Source organism: Coccinella septempunctata, chromosome 3 (genome assembly GCF_907165205.1).
Source record: "Coccinella septempunctata chromosome 3, icCocSept1.1, whole genome shotgun sequence".
Classification (NCBI taxonomy): Eukaryota; Metazoa; Arthropoda; class Insecta; order Coleoptera; family Coccinellidae; genus Coccinella; species Coccinella septempunctata.
Window position 1 is genome coordinate 42,058,644 of NC_058191.1, and position 18,063 is coordinate 42,076,706.

An 18,063-nucleotide genomic window follows, 5' to 3' on the forward strand; every position below is an offset into this window, starting at 1 on the left:
GTCCCTGCTTTGTGGCCAATATTAATTGCAACCTCACTACACTATGGAATCTACAATAGGTCCTTCCCTCTATCTTATAAATCTATTTCCTGAAAAGAGTAACCTTGGGAATTATGTTACGTAACCAAGATTACTGTTCAAATCTATTGGGACCTGACACCTGACATACTGACGGTCAAAAAAATAGGTGGAAATAAGCATAAAGGTTCCATGAATTGTGATTTTTCGAAATAGCAGATGTTCCATTGTAATTTATATGTGTAGTTAGTTTCGAGTTTCATTTGAGCCCACGCTGGATGGTAAAAAATACATTCCACGCGTACTAGGCCGCGGGCAACAATCGATCGACCATAAATTTACATTGTTTATTCTCCACGCACCAATAAAAACAATTCGTCTTCGAGGAATATCTGGGAGAGATATATAATTAAATCCATAAATTTCGAAATTTCAACACTCTATAACTGTAAGCAGTATAATCATCGATCAAATCACTGGCTATTCGAAATATTCACGCTGCATAAATAGCTGTTCGATATCAATTTGGTATGTTTTTTGGAAATTAATTGTTCCCTGGTGGTTTTGGCAGCCAAGGACTAGGTCAGAAGACCTTGTGGATTCTGGCCATAAATATTCGGAGTAGGTATCTCATTATGGGGGAATTTGAGCTTTGGAAGTGTGGAGGAATATTTTCTGGTCGTCGAGAATGTAGATTATCGTTTGGAAGTCTTCTACGAACAGTTTCAATCGAAATAGAAACTCCACAATAGTTGAAAAGCCGCGGTTGCATGATTCGACAAGTGTTCAAGGGCTGTCTACGGGTATACACAGTCAGAAACCGATCTTGTGCAGGAGTGGTAGGTCTTGGGCGTCACAACATTTCTGAAATCACCATTTGTAGTTGTATTATTAGATATCTATTGAAACTGAAAAATTATTTTCGATTCTGCAAGAAAACAGTGAATTTTCAATGAAAATAATATGAAAACTCCGAAAAACGATCTATTTTCCAACTGATCATCTGGAAGATATCTTAGATAAAGCCATATTTGGAGCACTGGGGAAATTATTTTGCAATTTGGAATCATAAAAGCAGTTCGACAGTCATTTGAGTAAGACCTGTTGTATCGGGATGCTCCTTTGAATCATCTTACGTTAACTTTCGTGCAGTTTCTTCTCGTGAATGCTGGTGTCACATCAAACCGTTTCATGTAATAACCGCCATAAATCAGACGACCAAAGGTTTCATTCACTCCTGCTTCGAAATTTAATGTTGTCATTTCAATACGTCTCATAACATTAACTAATTGACGACTTTAAATTTTACCGAGAAATCGTCATGAGGTGTCAAAGATCCATGAACGAAGGGAGGGAATGATATTATAAATATAGTAAAGACGAGAGAATATCATGGTAAAAGTTGTTAGTGTCCTTGTGGTTCTGAAAATGGTGGTTTCGGTCGAGGATTTCGTATGTGACGGTGTAAGAAAGTGCTTTTGGCTAATTTTCCAAAATTATTACAGGTGAGTTATTAATACAGAGTACTCTTGTCAAAATTTAATCAAAATTATAAAACTTGTGTGTCGTTTCAGCAAAACATACTTCGAATTTTAAGATTCCAATCAACAATTTTGGAATTATGATTTTTTTTTTAATTCTCAATCTTCTACTCTCAAAATATTCGATCGGAGCTTAAAGTTGGGGAAAAATACAGGGTGCGTAAAGGAAAACGCACAAAATTCATATCTGCTGTTTGACGAGTTCTACCTTCTGTCATAAGAAAGCCTCACCTCTGAAAACACCCTGTATAATCGAGCAGTTTGTCATGTAGACTCTTTGCAGTAGAATTCGATAGACTTTTTGTTGTTGAGGCTGATTCAATCATTGGATAAACCTACTGAATTCGAATTTTCACTTTTTTTATGTATTTTCGAAGTGTTAACGAAAACATGACTGTTTATTTTCATCCATATTTTCCACAGATCATTGCTCTATTTGAATATTTTACATTCTGAGTTGAAATTCGAATTCAACACTTTTAACGATAGAAAAGGGCTGATCAAACACCCACAAATGACCAAATCATCTCCAGCAACAAAAATTATCTTCATTCTTCGCAAAATAAGTTAGAGTTGCCATTTAAAAAATCTCAAGAAGCCTTCACCCCTCATGTCCTGTAGAAAACTCCTGAATTTACAGGAGTTGTGTAATTCAAAAAAAGACCTTTTCCATAATTTTGCTAAAATGCATTTTATGGGCGACTTTGTATTTTTTCGTAGCCAGTATCTGGATGGGTGACCGCTCGGTTTATGAACTCAACGTTTATTTCCAATTTTCCTCTGTATCTAAAACAAATAAAGTGTTATCTGTATCTCCCCTACTTCTATCTCGCACATATAGCCCATTGATCGATTCTCTACTTTTCGTGTAGCAGCAATGCCACTTTCTAATTTATCTACTTTCAGAATCATTACGCAATATCAACACCTGCCCGAATGTATCGAAAAATGTATATAATCCATGAAAGTAGCAGGCTGTAAATTCGGTAACTGACACCCAATCAACGTGTATCTACACGGCTCGAGAATATTGCCTTAATTCGCGCTATAAGTTCAGAGCATTCGAAAACATCGATAAATTCATGGGATATAGGCGAAAGAAATCAATATTGATCGTTTGGTTACCAGCTATAATCTCAATCCTGACAATTTTCGATTCAAAAGTTCGGTGAAATTTTCGATAGAATTATTCTTGGAAGGTTGCAATCTAAGGTTTCTTTCTTGACCTGTCGTTGGAGTCTCCAGTTCATCGGACGTTTAGAAGTACGGGAAATAGGGAAGTTTTTGATTTAACATCAATCCTACTTGAGAATTGACCGGAAAATATGTTGAACATACTCGGAAATGTCCTCAGTTGTAATACACCATTTTCTTCACCTGCAAATCAAATTATGACAAAGTTAGCAATGTGGGACTTTCAAATGAGTCAATTTTTATGGATGGAACAAGAGAATATTGTTTTTAACGTTTTGAGTGACTTTTATTCGAATATTGGACTGTTTGCGGTCAGATAGAATTGAATTTCACCACAGATTCTTCGTCCGTTTTGACAATTCGAAAACCACATATATTTTGAAGAAATTATGACATAAAAATTGAAAAATAACCGAAATCAAGTCTTCTAGCTAGGGGAATATTTGGTGTACTATATTCTATTGTTAATTACCCGCCAACAAACAAATACGAGACTTTCTGTTGCATGAAATGCGAAAAATCCCAAAATGAGCAGTACTTGGCCCTTCAAAGATGGTTCATTCATCTTTAACGAGTTACTGATGGGTATTGTGACACCTGGGGAGTATCTCTATTAGGTATAGGGTAAACAAATTCGAGAGTGCAGAACTAATCGGGGTAATAGCTTCTTTCTCAAGGGAAGAAAGGAAGTATTGATGCTTCAATTATATAAATGGCTTTGAATTTATTTTAAAGATTGTCGTTGAGTGGGTATATATAGCTAGCTTTACAGAAATATTGTCAAACTGGAAGGATTTATGAGATACTAGACGCGTTTCTTGAGAATGATACAGTTTGAGTGAATCCATCTTGTTTACAACATTTTTTATAAGTGTAAACTCATTTTTCGTCTCTTTGAGTTATTGACTCTATTTCGTGAAATTTCAGTGATATCGAAAAACAAATATAACATTTTAAAGAGACTTTTTCATTTAGAATAAATCCTATGCTTTTTTACATATTCCAGTGCCATTTTTTTCGTCGTCTCTCTTTTTGTTCTTCTCAAAAATTAGTTTGGTCAAGTTGGAAGGTTATGTTCATTGATAATATGGTAATGATGCTTCCATGCTGTGTCAGGTTATGAGAGATTTTGAAGATCACTGTCATTTCCATGACTATTTTATATGTACCTACCGATACTAGTACTAACACAGCCGTCTTTATTTGTGAAGGTGTTTAAAAAGGCTGTGGTAGGTACTAATATATCGATTATATATATTACTTGAAAAGTTTTATATTCATATTCAGTTCAATTCAGGTTCTACGAAATTTCCATATTGGAAAATTTTTCATCTTATCAAATATCTGGAATGAAAGTGATCTTCAGAATCTCTCATACGATTATCAAATCATCAATGAAAATTACCAACTTGTCCGAACTAGTTTTTGAGTATTTTTTATAGAAAGAACAATTAGAGACACGATATACAGGGTTAGAACTATTTAGAGGCTGACTAGAGGAATATCGAAAACCGTTTTAAATAAAGGGTGGCTAAATTACAAAAAACTAGTACACCAGTATACACGCCATATAGGATTATGACTCCACACCGAATTTCGTGTAGTAACCTCCAAAAATAAATGAGTTATGAAGAAAAAAATGATAATCTTGATTTTCAGTTTTTTCGAGATATCTCAGGAAGCATCAGAGATATTTGGGAACTGCTTAAACCCACCCACTCATCCTTGAATAACGCAACTTTTTCGTGATTTAAGCTACTGTGTATTTCTAACAGTTTTCGATAGTCCCCCTCTAAGTATACTACCTATTTATTACGAATCAGAAAAAAAATAGGGAATATGTGAAAAACATGGGGTTTATATCACTGAAGTGGCGGAGTGAGAAAATCTTTGACTACTCCATTGCATTCTACATGAAAAAGTGTCTATAGAATGTTACATATGTTTTTCGTATCACTGAAACTTTACGAAATAGAGGCGAATGTATCTCGAGAAATATTAGTCAGATAACACTCAAACTCTGTACGAACTTGAAAATTGTTATTTTATAGCTAAGAACAAGCTTTGAACACTATCTGATTTGTATTTTTGGAAATATCTAGGAAATGAATTTCTTGTAAGGGGAATCAAGCAGCGATGATTTGGGTCAGGATCTGAATGGGTGACCGCCCATCAATTTGAACAAGAAAGTAAAAGCTGGGGAGTCAAGTCAGTGCTTTCACAATTTTCTCTATGAAGAATTAAGGATAAGAGAAAACGAAATGAGATGTTTCTCACCTGAACTCAGCCCTCCCAGGGTTACACTGTCATTCCGAAAATACCACATGCAAAAACTGCAAAATCTTCTCTTCAATCATACGATCAGCTCACATTGAGATGCTCTCATCGAGTTGTCGTAAATCATTTGGTCCTTCGAAGGGGGCAAGGACTGAAAGAGGACCATGGTTGATTGAAATGTGTGGAACGAAAAGGAAAAAAGAGATCAGAGAGCTGACCGCAGTCCCCGATCTGATTGTGGTAAAAAGCCACTAAAGAAATACAATGGGCCAACAATATACACTTAGGGGCATTGTTAGTTATTGGTTGGCGCACGTGTCCTGCTCTATGGTACCTTCTTATTGGTCACAGACCATCCCACACCTTGATTCCCAGGTAAGAGGGTGGCTGAGAGCCTCCAAGACTTCAGTTCTTCTTAGGCCATCATTAAAGTACGACGTACGTCATCGTTCAATTGTTAATCGCACACAGACACACAACACACACACGTACCTTTCAGTGTTTTGTTTGTGTTGGACGCCCGGTGGTCTCGTATTATGTGCAGCTCGTGCCAGATTTTTGTGGTTTGATCTGTGGATTATCTTCTTCTTCCCGGGATCTTGTTCAGGCTCTCTTGGTGAGTAGTGTTATGTGAAGAATGTCTGGGTAATTGCCGAGCCGGTTTTTGCATTCGTGTGGTGCATCTACTAACCTTGAAAATGCGTATTTACCATTCCAAACGTCATATTCGAGATGGAATAGCTAGAATGGGATCGAGAGGATGAGATACTTGGGATCATCCATATATCAACCCTGTCAGATCGATCACCTACGGCGTGTTCTCCCTTGAAAGGATTCACGGAATATTCATATCTATGGCCGTTGTTTTCGGTGGAATTTCTTAGTACCATTGACTGTTACGAAATATGTCGAATAGAAATGGCTGGAAATTACACTTTCTGATGACAAGTAAACGATACTTTTATCGACACCTTGGAAGTTTGTGATAGCTATCTGGTTTCCCTGTGGCAATTCCGAAAGTTCCGCACTTTTGTCACTGATCATTACGATATTCTTTCTAAAAACGTTAGACCGTTCATCGTTAACGACACTGCTGACCCATCAGTCGGTTTGATACTTGAGAATATAGAAACGATTCTAATAACATTGCTCAATATGAAGAGGAAGAAACAGCTACCCCATCTTTTTCGATTAGAGACCAAGAATTTACTGATGGCATTTTTTACAAAGCTCGACTTTTGAATTTGCTGATGGACGATGAAAGTCAATTTCACACCTTAATCTTTCAACTTCAACGTTTAGCTCTTCTTCAGAGTACTCTAATCCAATTCATTTTTCACTTCATTACATATTATTCACGACTTAGGCTAGATATCAATACGCGACATGTAAGAAATACTGATGACTATCAAGATACAAGTTTCATTTTTTCATTGCCTGGTAAAAATATATCTTGCTGAACTGTCATTGTTTATCCTTTATGTTTTTTTCTTCACTGGAAGTATTTTTCTCATCAATTTTGTTCTTGATTTGTATATTAACTACACTTACTACCTGAAAATGGAAATTATTTCATAATTATTCAAAATTTATCAAATGTATTGGGTCTTCTATCTACGACAACAACTGATTTTTTTTTTAATAGAATAACAAATAGTAATAATCATAATTTTCAACGTAACCTAGTCAAAACCTAGTTCTAGTGCAGCATCAAGTTATACAGAGTGAATCTTTGACTCGTACAAATATTTCAACAGTAGATTCTTGAGGTCAAATGAAACACTTTTTTCCTATAGCATTTTTTCCGATTCGGCCCTTATAAAAAGATATAGCCATTTTAAGTTTTCACAATGTGCTGTGCCGCCCCTCTCAAAACAAAATTCCCTTCAGAATAACAAGCTAAATCTATGACACTAGAGGTCTGTGGATCTTTTGAACAGAGTTGCATTCAGCCGAAGTACCCAATTTTCCGAATTTCACAGATATTTTTTATTTTTGAACATCAAATTACTCAAAAACGTCGCATTATACGAGAAAATATGAGGAATACTTTTATTTCACAAAACGTCCAAATATTTCTTAAATAGCATCCAACTTTGATTCAAGAGTTGGGTTCTTTGAATTTTTGGTATTTTTATTTGACGTTATGGTCATAATGGGAAAACTGGAAGGCGTGGGTGATATCTTGTGTTCGAAAAAGATTCATCAAATAAATGAAAAACTATATTCCGAAATTCATTTCATTCGGTAAAACCGTTTGTGAGATACAACCAAAAATAACATTTTTGTATGGTTTTGCAACAGCCTGTATATTTTAAACCGAGCCGATTCGAAAAAAATGGCAAAGAGAAAAAGTGTTTCTTTTGACTTAAAGAATCTACCCCTGAAATATAACATGACAGGCTCTAATATAATACACCGGCCATGATTCTGTGACGTAGCAGCGATATCCTGAATAAAAATAGCATTTGAAATTTTCTCGGATAATAATTGAAAGGAACTAACATTCACGATGAGATGAGGCGAGATTTTTCTACCCTCTTTCTTGCAATTCACACTCTTTTACCACCCATAGTACCAGCTATCATAAACTTCTAATATATTTCATCGAAATCGATCAACCTCCCCATACTCTCCTACTATGGCTCCTTCAATGAAGCACTTAATGGCTTTGCGAACGGCCACTGAGAAAACGATCTTTCATAACACTTAACGCTACCGTAATCTCAGCTGCAATCTGAAATTAACCCATTACATCTTGCAAACTTGGAGAGGAACTCGTTCTTAGTTCAGTTGGAAAACCCATATGCGAGAGAAAAGTGGAAGTGCCTCCTGAAGAATCTCCTAACGGTTTCAGAGAAAGATATTTCAGTTTATTATTTCCAAACAGGAAGTCAGGAGACTGAAGTTGGATTCGAAATGAGGGAGTTTTTTGAGAAAGACAATTGTGTGATTATCGTATTTAAATTGATAGTCTTGATACGGTTGCGTTAAAGCTATTGATTCAAATCAGCAAGTATTGTTTCATACCGAATTTTAAGAATACCTTTTTACTGTTCCCTAAATGCTTAACCTAAAGGACTGGTTGATCTGCACCCTCTTCGTGGTCAGGTTGATCGATAACCATGTCCATTGTTCAAAACGTTCGATGTGTCTAGTCCAATTTGTCAATAAGGTGCTGGATTGCTATTACATCGAAATTGACCGTGTAAGAAGGAAACAATCAACCTTCTGTTTATGGTAACTTGATATCACCGACCCCAGCGTCATGCAGTCTGTCGAAGTTAACAGTTTGGCTCTGTAGCGACGGACTGCTATAAGCTGTACCTCGCTTCCATGTCTGTCGATGACTTGATAGATTCCTATTTCTCATTGATTTTGGTTCGAACTAAGAAGTCAACTTTTCGTTTAAGCAACAGAAAAATCTTTGTTGAAACTTTGGTTATCTTAAATTGAGATACTAAAGTCTTCATAAAGCCTTTACATTTTTTTCTAAGAGCTACTGCTTTTCTGATTCCTGATAATATCAAAGGGGAGAAAATTGAAACTCTCTGAATTTATTTGTCGTTTGAATACCTGTGGTGCCTTGAATTGTCACGATTCTTCATTATTTTCAGTTCTTGACCCTCTGGAATTGCTTTTGACGTTTTAATGGATCTATCTTCGAATAACTTCTGTTTCTCGTTCAAATGATGAAAATTAACATGGGATTTATTCTATACGTTCTTGATATTTATCTCGAATTGGAATGTTCAACTTGAAAGCAAAAGTAAATATTGGTAGAACAAGTGCTGCGATTTTATTCTGTTTGACTTTCTCATGTTATTGAAGCATCGAAGATTTATTTGCGAAAGAATCTTTTGATATGCAACGGTTATGCAAAATTTAATGCAATGTTTCGATCGAAGATGGAAAAATTCACTTCTTTTGGGGAAATCTCAGAAAATTGAGGGTCAATTTATTTACACAGGCTGTCTGGAAACAAAATTTTGATCACAGATTTTCGAGACAAACACTGAAAACTCCCATTTTTGCTAGGATGCCCTCTTTTTCGCTGTTGCAGCCCCCTGAAGTTCGACCCTGTATTCTTTTCTTTTTATCTATTCATCATTTTTAGATTTAGACCTTGCATTTTCAATTGCAAGAGGCAAGGAAGTTTTTTGATTAAATGGGTTTTCTAATACGTGTTTTAACAATTTTCGAAAAATTCGAATACGCAGTTTAGATAATTATACAGACATTGTTGCCTAGTAAAAAGTGTCCATCGCCAAAATGGGTAGAACTATAAGAGGTCGCATGTTTATCATAACTCCTGTTTACCAAATTCAGTGATTTTTGTATGACCAGCTTCTGAGACAACAAGTCTCCCTCTTGAAGAGGGAAGAAGAAATCAAAAATACCAAATTTATCTCGAGAATATGCGACCAAATTGTATGGCATTATTTTCATATTTTCGGAACCCCTGTATTAATATTCAGGGCGAGAGCTTTAGAATTGTTTGTGGAGATATTTCAGTGTTATTAGTTCATTCTGAAGAATTAAGTAAGATGGAAAATATCGTCATTTATGAATCCTTGTAGATTAAATCTGGTTTTTTCAGTTATATCAAATCGAACTAGTCAATTTTGAGATCAGAAATTACAGGATTTTATCGAAAAATGATTACAATTCTTAAATTATTCCATGTTTGAAGAAAAAAGACAGGAAACGAAAAAAAAATTTATAATAGTTTTTCGTAGGAAATAAATTGAAATCTTTGCAGTACAATTACTATTTAGGAGAAGCAAATGTTTGTTTCTGACTTGTAGGGGTATGATGCATCTCCACGATTTTGTCGGGCAGTTTATCCACCTTGGATATCCCCAACATCGCATTCCATCCTCCGTTTACCGTTCCCATGTTTATTTACCTCGGGAAAATCAATAAAACCTCGTTAATTTGCTCAATTTGTACGGATTCAATAATTGACAGGTTGCAAATCATCGTATCGTACGTATATATGCCCCCATGCGTGCGTTCAAACAAATCAGAATAACGAATAACAAACCGAATAAGCTTAACCAATTACAGGACGAAATGTAAACATGTTTATGCCACAATGCTAGCGGAAACTTTTCGCCTTTCTTAGGTAACAGTTAAACTTGAATCAACTTGAATTCCAAGAATCAACCGATGGCTTATTTAAATTGCAACTTGCTTGAATTAATCAATATTTGTGATCCTTATAGAGTGAGTCAGATAAATGACGACAAATATCGTTTTCACACTTCCTTACTAGGGATACAGGTTGTTGAAAGATCTACAAAAGTCTCTATTATCTATGCTCCTGTCAAATTCAAATTTTAGGCTATATTTGGGCACAAATTTCGTCGTCTTATGTTTTTTCTTCACAGTCGTGCATAATTCCTGAAAAATCTAAATCCGTGGTTCACAAGAAATAGGTATGAAGGAACTGTATCGGTCCAGTTCTTTATTTTCACTCATAGATGTTGCATGATGAAGGCATTAAGGTAAATGACATGAAACAGCCTATGAATTATAGCTCCAGTAATTCCAGTAATTATTGGTATTATACACGCATTCCGAGGTTTGATGCGGATCTAAAATTGTTACTGTAGCGATATTATAACGGCTAAAAATAATAGTATCAGTTTTTGCGCGATTCAAACGCCAAAAAAAGACGTTTCAGTCGAGGCGAACGACGGCAAAATTGGTACTATTCACCATCAGAAATGTGTGGTGTGTTTAAATTCTACATATTTGCCTCTTGAGTTCTCCTCAGTTAGAAACCCAAAAGAATTTTATCGATTTTTATTGCTTATTTGAACCACTTGTATTCTTCTTTACATTTCATCCTTTTTTCTTCATTCACATTAGTTTGAATTGTGGTAAATGTAGATGTAATTGAGCATTGAGCATATTCCAATGTTTACATCGCTTAAACGTCTCCGTTTCTATGGATTAGATTGGTCGTGCAATTAAAAAATCATTTTTTCCACGTGTAGTCGCTATGAATTCCCAATCAATTTCATCAGAAAGATGAGAATATTTTCTTGTTTGTAATCAATTAATGCCACCTCTAGCGATGCGTCATTATCAAATAATTTGTACTTCATTGGCGTCTATGCCGCTTGGGTGGGCTCGGATCCCATATAGCATATATCTAATCATACATCGAATAAAGTTCAAGGATGCTTTCGGTTTACAAGAAGGAATGCACTTTGTATTAATTATTCATCATTTCGAAGTAAAACGCGTAGGTATATTTTTATTAATGAAATTTATTTAGATGCCTACCTTTGCACACCTGGCCTTCGACTGTTATAAAAATAAATTTTAATTGTTTCACTCCATCCAGGGATGGAAACAACGAACGATCGCATCGATTTTGCGTCGCGTATCTGGTACACTTTTTTTTCAATCAATCACCCAGCTTGTCGACTTCAGGGGTAGGTAAATCGATTAATCGATTAATCATAGAAGATTGTTCGCCTTATGGTAACTTACGTATGGGCAGATCATATTAAGCAATTGGTTCAATGTATCTCTAGAGGTGACATTTTTGGCTTTGAATTCGGCCTCCATTACTGCACGATGTGAAAGTGACTAATAATAGACTGAAATCAACAAATTCTGCGAGTTCCTGGTGGTTGCCACTCTTACCAAACAAAAAATGGCAACAAAAGTCATCGTAATGGATCTGTCGACGTGTTTTGTCGATGTTATCGTGGGTTTTGCCATCCCTAGATGAATCCCAGGCATTCTAAAGCGTGGGAGACGCGCTGCTGATCGCGGTTTTCTTGTTGATTTTATTGATAGTCTAAGGACATGTTTTGGTGCAGCGAGAATGAGCTGGCGTGAATAAATTTAATGCTAGATGGAATTTCGCAATGGAGGTGCTGGGACCAAAGTCTACCATTATCTTGATTGGAAGATTATAATGATTAATTATATGGAATATTGGATGGGGACGACTATCGACACGTTTCACTCCAAATAGATGATTAAGATCAGAAACATGAGTTAGAGTTATGGTATCAGTGGGCCCTACATCCTGGTAGATCTGGTATATATTGATATACCCATCCCTGGCAACACCAAAGATTTATATACTTATCTATGAGATATCTATGATTTATGTCTATGATGCTAACATCGGTTGTCATTCGCTAACCTAGCGTGACATTTTGTGTCAGAAAGATCATAAATCGTTGGTTGTCAGTTGCTAACCAATCTACTGTCATAGCGACTTTATGTTCGGACCATAGACATAGATTTAGATGGTCGGCAATATTGGGTTTTTAGAAACATCTTGAATGATATTTTGGGCATAAACTGAGTAGCATGAGGCCCCGATGAAGCTCTTCTTCAGGTGTTTCCCAGACTCCAACAATACAAGAATGTTGGAAACTTCCAGAGTGAGCATCTCCTGAGTGGCATCGATTTCATCGAAGCCGAGCACGTTTCTGTGCGTGAAATTTCTCGCTCTTCGACACCTGAACGAAAACGGTGTCCGAGCCTATCACTCGGAGCAATAAAATACAACCTTTCGATACGAGAGATTTCACAAACTATGTCAGTGACATTGAAACATCAAATTTTAATTAAGTAACATTCCTTCACGACACTGCCCAAACCGAAGAGGAAGGAATTCTCTTCTCCAAACCGTTTTTTGTCGAGGATCCAACAGCTATCATCGCCCCAGAGTTCGGAGATTTAATCTGGAGCGCTGGCCTGTTGGTGTATTTCGAATTCAAGAACATATTCTTCGTTATAGATAATTGTATCAATTACATCGATTTATTACCGAGAGATTAGCCGTGTTAACCTTGAATGGTTGAGGAGAATGATCGACAAACTGTCAGCGGTATCGATGAAATTTATTCTGTGTTCATGGCGATATAAATCACCGTCAAGGAACCCACACAAATTGGAGTACTTGCGGAGATATTTACGGCTAAACGTTCGGATCGGTTGTTGTGATTTTTAAGCACAATATTTAGTCTAACCTTCAGGGCCAGCTCCGGAGTTTCAGCATAGTATCGATCTTTTTTATTCGAAAACCATTAGAGGAAGCAGACAACCTGATTTGACTAATCGATAAACGCGAAAAATGATGTAGACTTTATATTTTGTTCCATCTTTCCAAGATTTAACTTACTAGACGTTTTACCTGAAAACCTTCACGAAAACATAACTATCATTCTCTAAAATTGCCCCTTTTTGACTTTTTCACCTGAACGTTTTCTCTTTGGTTGCAGGAGTTGTTAAAATGAAAAGAAATTACATTTGGTGGTTGCTTGTCTTCTTGGCCGTACCTCACAGAAGCGATTCATCGACGTATTCCTCGTCCACGATGTCCAAGGAAGTTTTGGCCGAGGTAGAGACGAACCTGAGGACCCTATTCGGTTTCAAGGCTCGACCAAAAGTCGACAGATCCAAACTGGTGATACCGCAAGCTTTGATCGACTTGTACGAGCAGCAGAGCGGCTCTAAGCTGGACATCACGTCCATCAACAGGCCTGGACTGTTCACCCAAACTGCGAACACGATAAGGAGTTATACTCATGTTGGTGAGTACATTTATTCAATTTTTTATCGGTTCTTCTGTCAATTTTTCATTTAGAGATTGTCAAGAAAGTTTCCTCCTCTTCTTTGAAACATTAGATATATATTGTGAACCATTGTTTTAAAGGTCTACTACATTGTGACCTAAAGGTCTACATATTTGGTTTAATCAGAGCTGTTCTTGCTGCAAGCTTGCCCTCCAGTTTCAGAATTTTAATGAGCTTCAGTATCTGAGATGACGAGGAAAGCAGCATAAACTTCTTCCATTGGTATAGAAAAATGAACCTACATGGAAGAGTCTCAGGTGAAGGAAGAATAAAGTATTACTCTGGAGCAATCCTCCAAGTCTGGAACACTCTAAAAAGTTCCTAAGGAACTTTGATACTATGGATCTGGATACCAAGAATACGCTGTATGGATTCTTTACAGGGCATTGTCACCTCAGTAAGAACCTTATACGAAGGGGTCTAGCAAAAATTGACGAGTGCAGGAGTCAGAGGAGTTGATCTCCTTGAAACTATTCCAGATTCTGGAGTTCATTAGAATTGTGGAACAGGACAAAGACCAAAACAGCTCTTATGGGTGGCATGATAGATCTTAAGGTCTCAGTTCAACGTAACCCCTTCTGAAGTCTACAATCTAGAGATATCCTTACACCAGTTGTAAGCTTCTAGCTTTATAAACCTCTGTGTGCTTCAGTTCGTAATCGACAATGATATACCGAAGGATATCAGAGGAATTGGGACTACTATGTCATCGAATTTATATGGCTTTCTCAAAACATCCGTTTCAGCAACGGAATCTTCTTGAATTGTAGAGATATGTCACAGAAGGGCGAATTTCACTTCTGAGTCCAAAGTCCGAGTGGTGATTAAATATTCAACGAAGTTATTCAATTAATTGCATGTATTGTATAATGTGACCGTCCCACTTTCGCTACTGTTGGGCTCTTTTCTTGTTTATAATGTTGGATTGTACAAAGTGCTGTAACTGGTGTTCGCTGTGGATCCAACAAATCCTTTACATTGAAACTGACTCTTTGGTTTGCTCCCTCAAAATCTTGAACAACTAAAAACTGAATTACATGGTTTTCATTAACACAAGTTTTTCAACCAAGATACGTGTTTCTCTATAACAGTAGCATCTTCTGATGGTTCTGGAGGGTGAAGGTAAACTGAATCTTCATTATGTTGAGAAATATAGATGCCATAAGGAAAACGAAGCTTTGATTATTGACCCTTGTTTAAGAGACCTTCCTACGTCTTGGCAAGGTGTTAGAGTCGATCTATTTTGGGAGACACCCTCTACACCTGACCTAAGATCAATCAACTGAGAATTTGGATTGGATTGAATAATTTTTCATGAACATATTTACCTAATATCATGGAAAGAGCTCTGTTGATGACTGAATCTAGAAGAGCACTTGCAGAATATCGAGATCTGTTTTGATAGGCACGTTATACATTGTTGATCGAGTTGCTCAGAGTAAGTAGGGCGGGTCTTAAGGAAGGTTTGACCTGACGGACACCTGATACACGTGTATTTCAACATACCACAATCTATAAATAAAATAATAACTATCTACGTTATCTATAGCTGGAGGTCATGTGTAAAAGTTACATTGTTTCAGTCGAACACCTACAAAGATCTACGGTTAGAGCGAGCAAGTGGTCGTCTTTGCTCGTTTGATTTAGACGGGCAATATACAGAGTGTCTATAATTATGAATTATATGTACTATATATGAATTATCTGTGTGGATGGCAATCAAGGAGCTTTTCGAGGATTTTTATTATCCTTCTCGGGCAGTCGGTAATTATTTCTTCGTCTTGAACTCCAACTCCAGTTTTATTATACCTGGTGGACTCGTAAACGGTTTGATTCAACCGTTGAGTGTGCAGAGTTGAGTGAAGGATCACCATTTTGATTATCTCTAATGTCTGAAGAACTTACTGATGTGATAGTTCACATAATGGTTCAAGAGGTTCTTCATACTGAATCTGTTCCCATTATTCTACCAGTTTTCTTTCATTTTCATATTTTTCTTTTGTGCTCTCTTATATTCTGAGTGTATGCTATATATAACATTGAATCTGTGAACAGATACAATCTGTTCTATGTAGCGTCCTTGCATTTGTATCCTACCTGAACCTCCTTTTTGTTCCAGAAAGCCCAATGGATGAGAAATTCAGCTACCACAAGTGCAGGCTCAAGTTCGACCTTGGAAACGTCCCGCCAAACGAAGCCCTCAAAGCCGCCGAGGTCACGATAAACCGGGAGCCTTTCAAAGGGCCCCGAGAGAAGGACAAGTCCTATTTCCAGAGGATCCTGGTGAGCGACATAATCCAGCCAGGTATAAAGGGCAAACAGGAGGCCATCACCAGGCTGATGGACTCCAAGCTCATCGACATCAGAGGCAACGACACCATCAGCGTCGACGTCCTCCCAGCCGTCCAGAGATGGCTGAAGAACCCCAAGAACAACCACGGCATCCTCATCACCGTCAAGAACGTCAGTAAGGGCAAGAAACGTCCCCCCAAAGACCACCTGAGGTTGAAGCGAGACAATCGCAGTGATTGGCTGCACAAGCAACCCCTACTCTTCGTGTACACAGACGACGGCAGGAGCATCCACAGAAAAGGCGAGGAGATCCTGCGGAACCGCAGGAAAAGGGCGGCTAAGAGCGGCAAGAGGAGAGACGACAAGAGGGAGCCTTGCAGGAGGCACGCGATGAGGGTAGACTTCGCGCATGTCGGGTGGAACGACTGGATCGTCGCCCCTGCCTTCTACGAGGCCTTCCACTGCAAGGGGGAGTGCAATTTCCCGTTTCCCGATCACTTGAACGCCACCAATCACGCCATAGTTCAATCTCTGATCAATTCGGTGAATCCGACCAAAGTACCTAAGCCTTGCTGCATACCGACGCAGCTCAGCTCGATATCCATGTTGTATGTGGACGACGAGCAGAAAGTGACCCTGAAAAATTACAGGGACATGGTTGTGAACGGGTGTGGCTGTCGGTAGTCGCTGGTCATCCCTCATTCTTCGTCGTTCTATACGAATCGAGTCGATAATCGATTCTTCATTGTACAAATTTTATTTTAATTTATTCAACTTTTATATATCATCTATTTTTATGTCTTTAAATATAGCGAGTATGAAACAAACTTCCACTGTTGTTTTTTCTAACAGATTTGACATTTGTCTGGTGTCAAACCTACCATTTTGAAAATGAAGATTAAGATTTCGATGGTTATAGGACGGCGTATAGAATTTTAACCGAATCTGTGATCAAGAGGCTCGAGGCTTTGTGAAGTATATGTGCATTGTCCCAGTGCAAAACGGGTTGAACTATGGTCATTTCCCTTCATCTGTGATTATAAATGTATAAATTAGAATGAGAATGTAGGAATTCGACAGGAGCTAGACAATAACTGAATAAATTCCAAAAAGATTTCAAGGAATATTCAGTTTTTGATGTAACCCGTCGAAACCACTCTAATAGTTCACCATATATTTAATCTCCATTTCTATAGTCAATGAATTATTGTTGATGTGTTTTGTATAGTTGTTTAGATCCATATTATAATATATTGAATTTGTAACGTTAAATTCGTTTTCTCCAGAGAACAACGTTATCTTTTCGTTGACTGTCCCCCAATCTGATACGCCCATGTTCTGCCACTTTTGGAAAAAATGTTGTTATCACTGAGGGCATCGAGTCTATTCCATTCAGTCAATTGTAATATATTAGTACCTGGCTAAGGATATTTATTTACTTTAATGTGCATATTGTACAGAAATTAGATGTAAATTATTAGAAAATATTTTTATTGTAAGAAGAATAATGTAAGATTTTGTACAGACTGTATATATTAAAATATTTGTTCACATGTTTTATTCGTTGTTTTGGTTTTTTATTTACCCCTATATCGATCGAATTGAGTTGAAGATGAAGAATAAAAAAAGGAAGAGGTGCAGTATAGGCACTAAAACTTTTTATTTCATCCCTAAAAAAACAAACATTTCATAGAAAAAAAATTTCTCAACTGAACAAGTCCAGAATACAAAATGAACAATTGATACAGACTAAATAATATGGTTTTCGGTAAAATAGTTTTTATGAAAAACAATTATAAATCATAAGTTTTCTAGAAAATAGAACGAGTAGATGATAGATGATAATTTTATATATTTCAATTCATTTTTTCTCCAAATTTCAGATGAGCAAAAAAATTGATAACAACAATCCTTAAAATACTTTATTGGTAGAACTCAACCTAATAAATTACAAAACAAAACGAAAATAAGAAAAATAAATTCCAGATAATCAGAAATAAGTTGAGAAAACATGGAAAAAATATCAGTAAATATTTAATTTCACATAAATGACTAGTATTGTCATAAGAAATTATAATCCAATGATAAATCATATACTTAGCAATCGTGTGAATAGATGAAGTCTT

General features: G+C 36.8%; 1 protein-coding gene across 2 annotated transcripts in view; it reads left to right on the plus strand.

Annotated features, from left to right (window-relative positions):
- Positions 1–17,039, plus strand: part of LOC123309993 (protein decapentaplegic) — a 29,961-nt gene extending 12,922 nt beyond the window's left edge. Inside the window, exons 1-3 of one of the 2 annotated variants that reach the window (XM_044893332.1) lie at positions 5,435–5,646; positions 13,292–13,603; positions 15,765–17,039. In XM_044893332.1, coding sequence (XP_044749267.1) covers positions 13,303–13,603; positions 15,765–16,621 — 1,158 coding nt within the window. In that variant the 5' untranslated portion in view covers positions 5,435–5,646; positions 13,292–13,302 and the 3' untranslated portion in view covers positions 16,622–17,039. Of the gene's footprint in view, positions 1–5,434; positions 5,647–13,291; positions 13,604–15,764 lie in introns of those variants that run through there. The other variant, XM_044893331.1, reaches the window with a different exon arrangement.
- Positions 17,040–18,063: the final 1,024 nt, after the last annotated feature.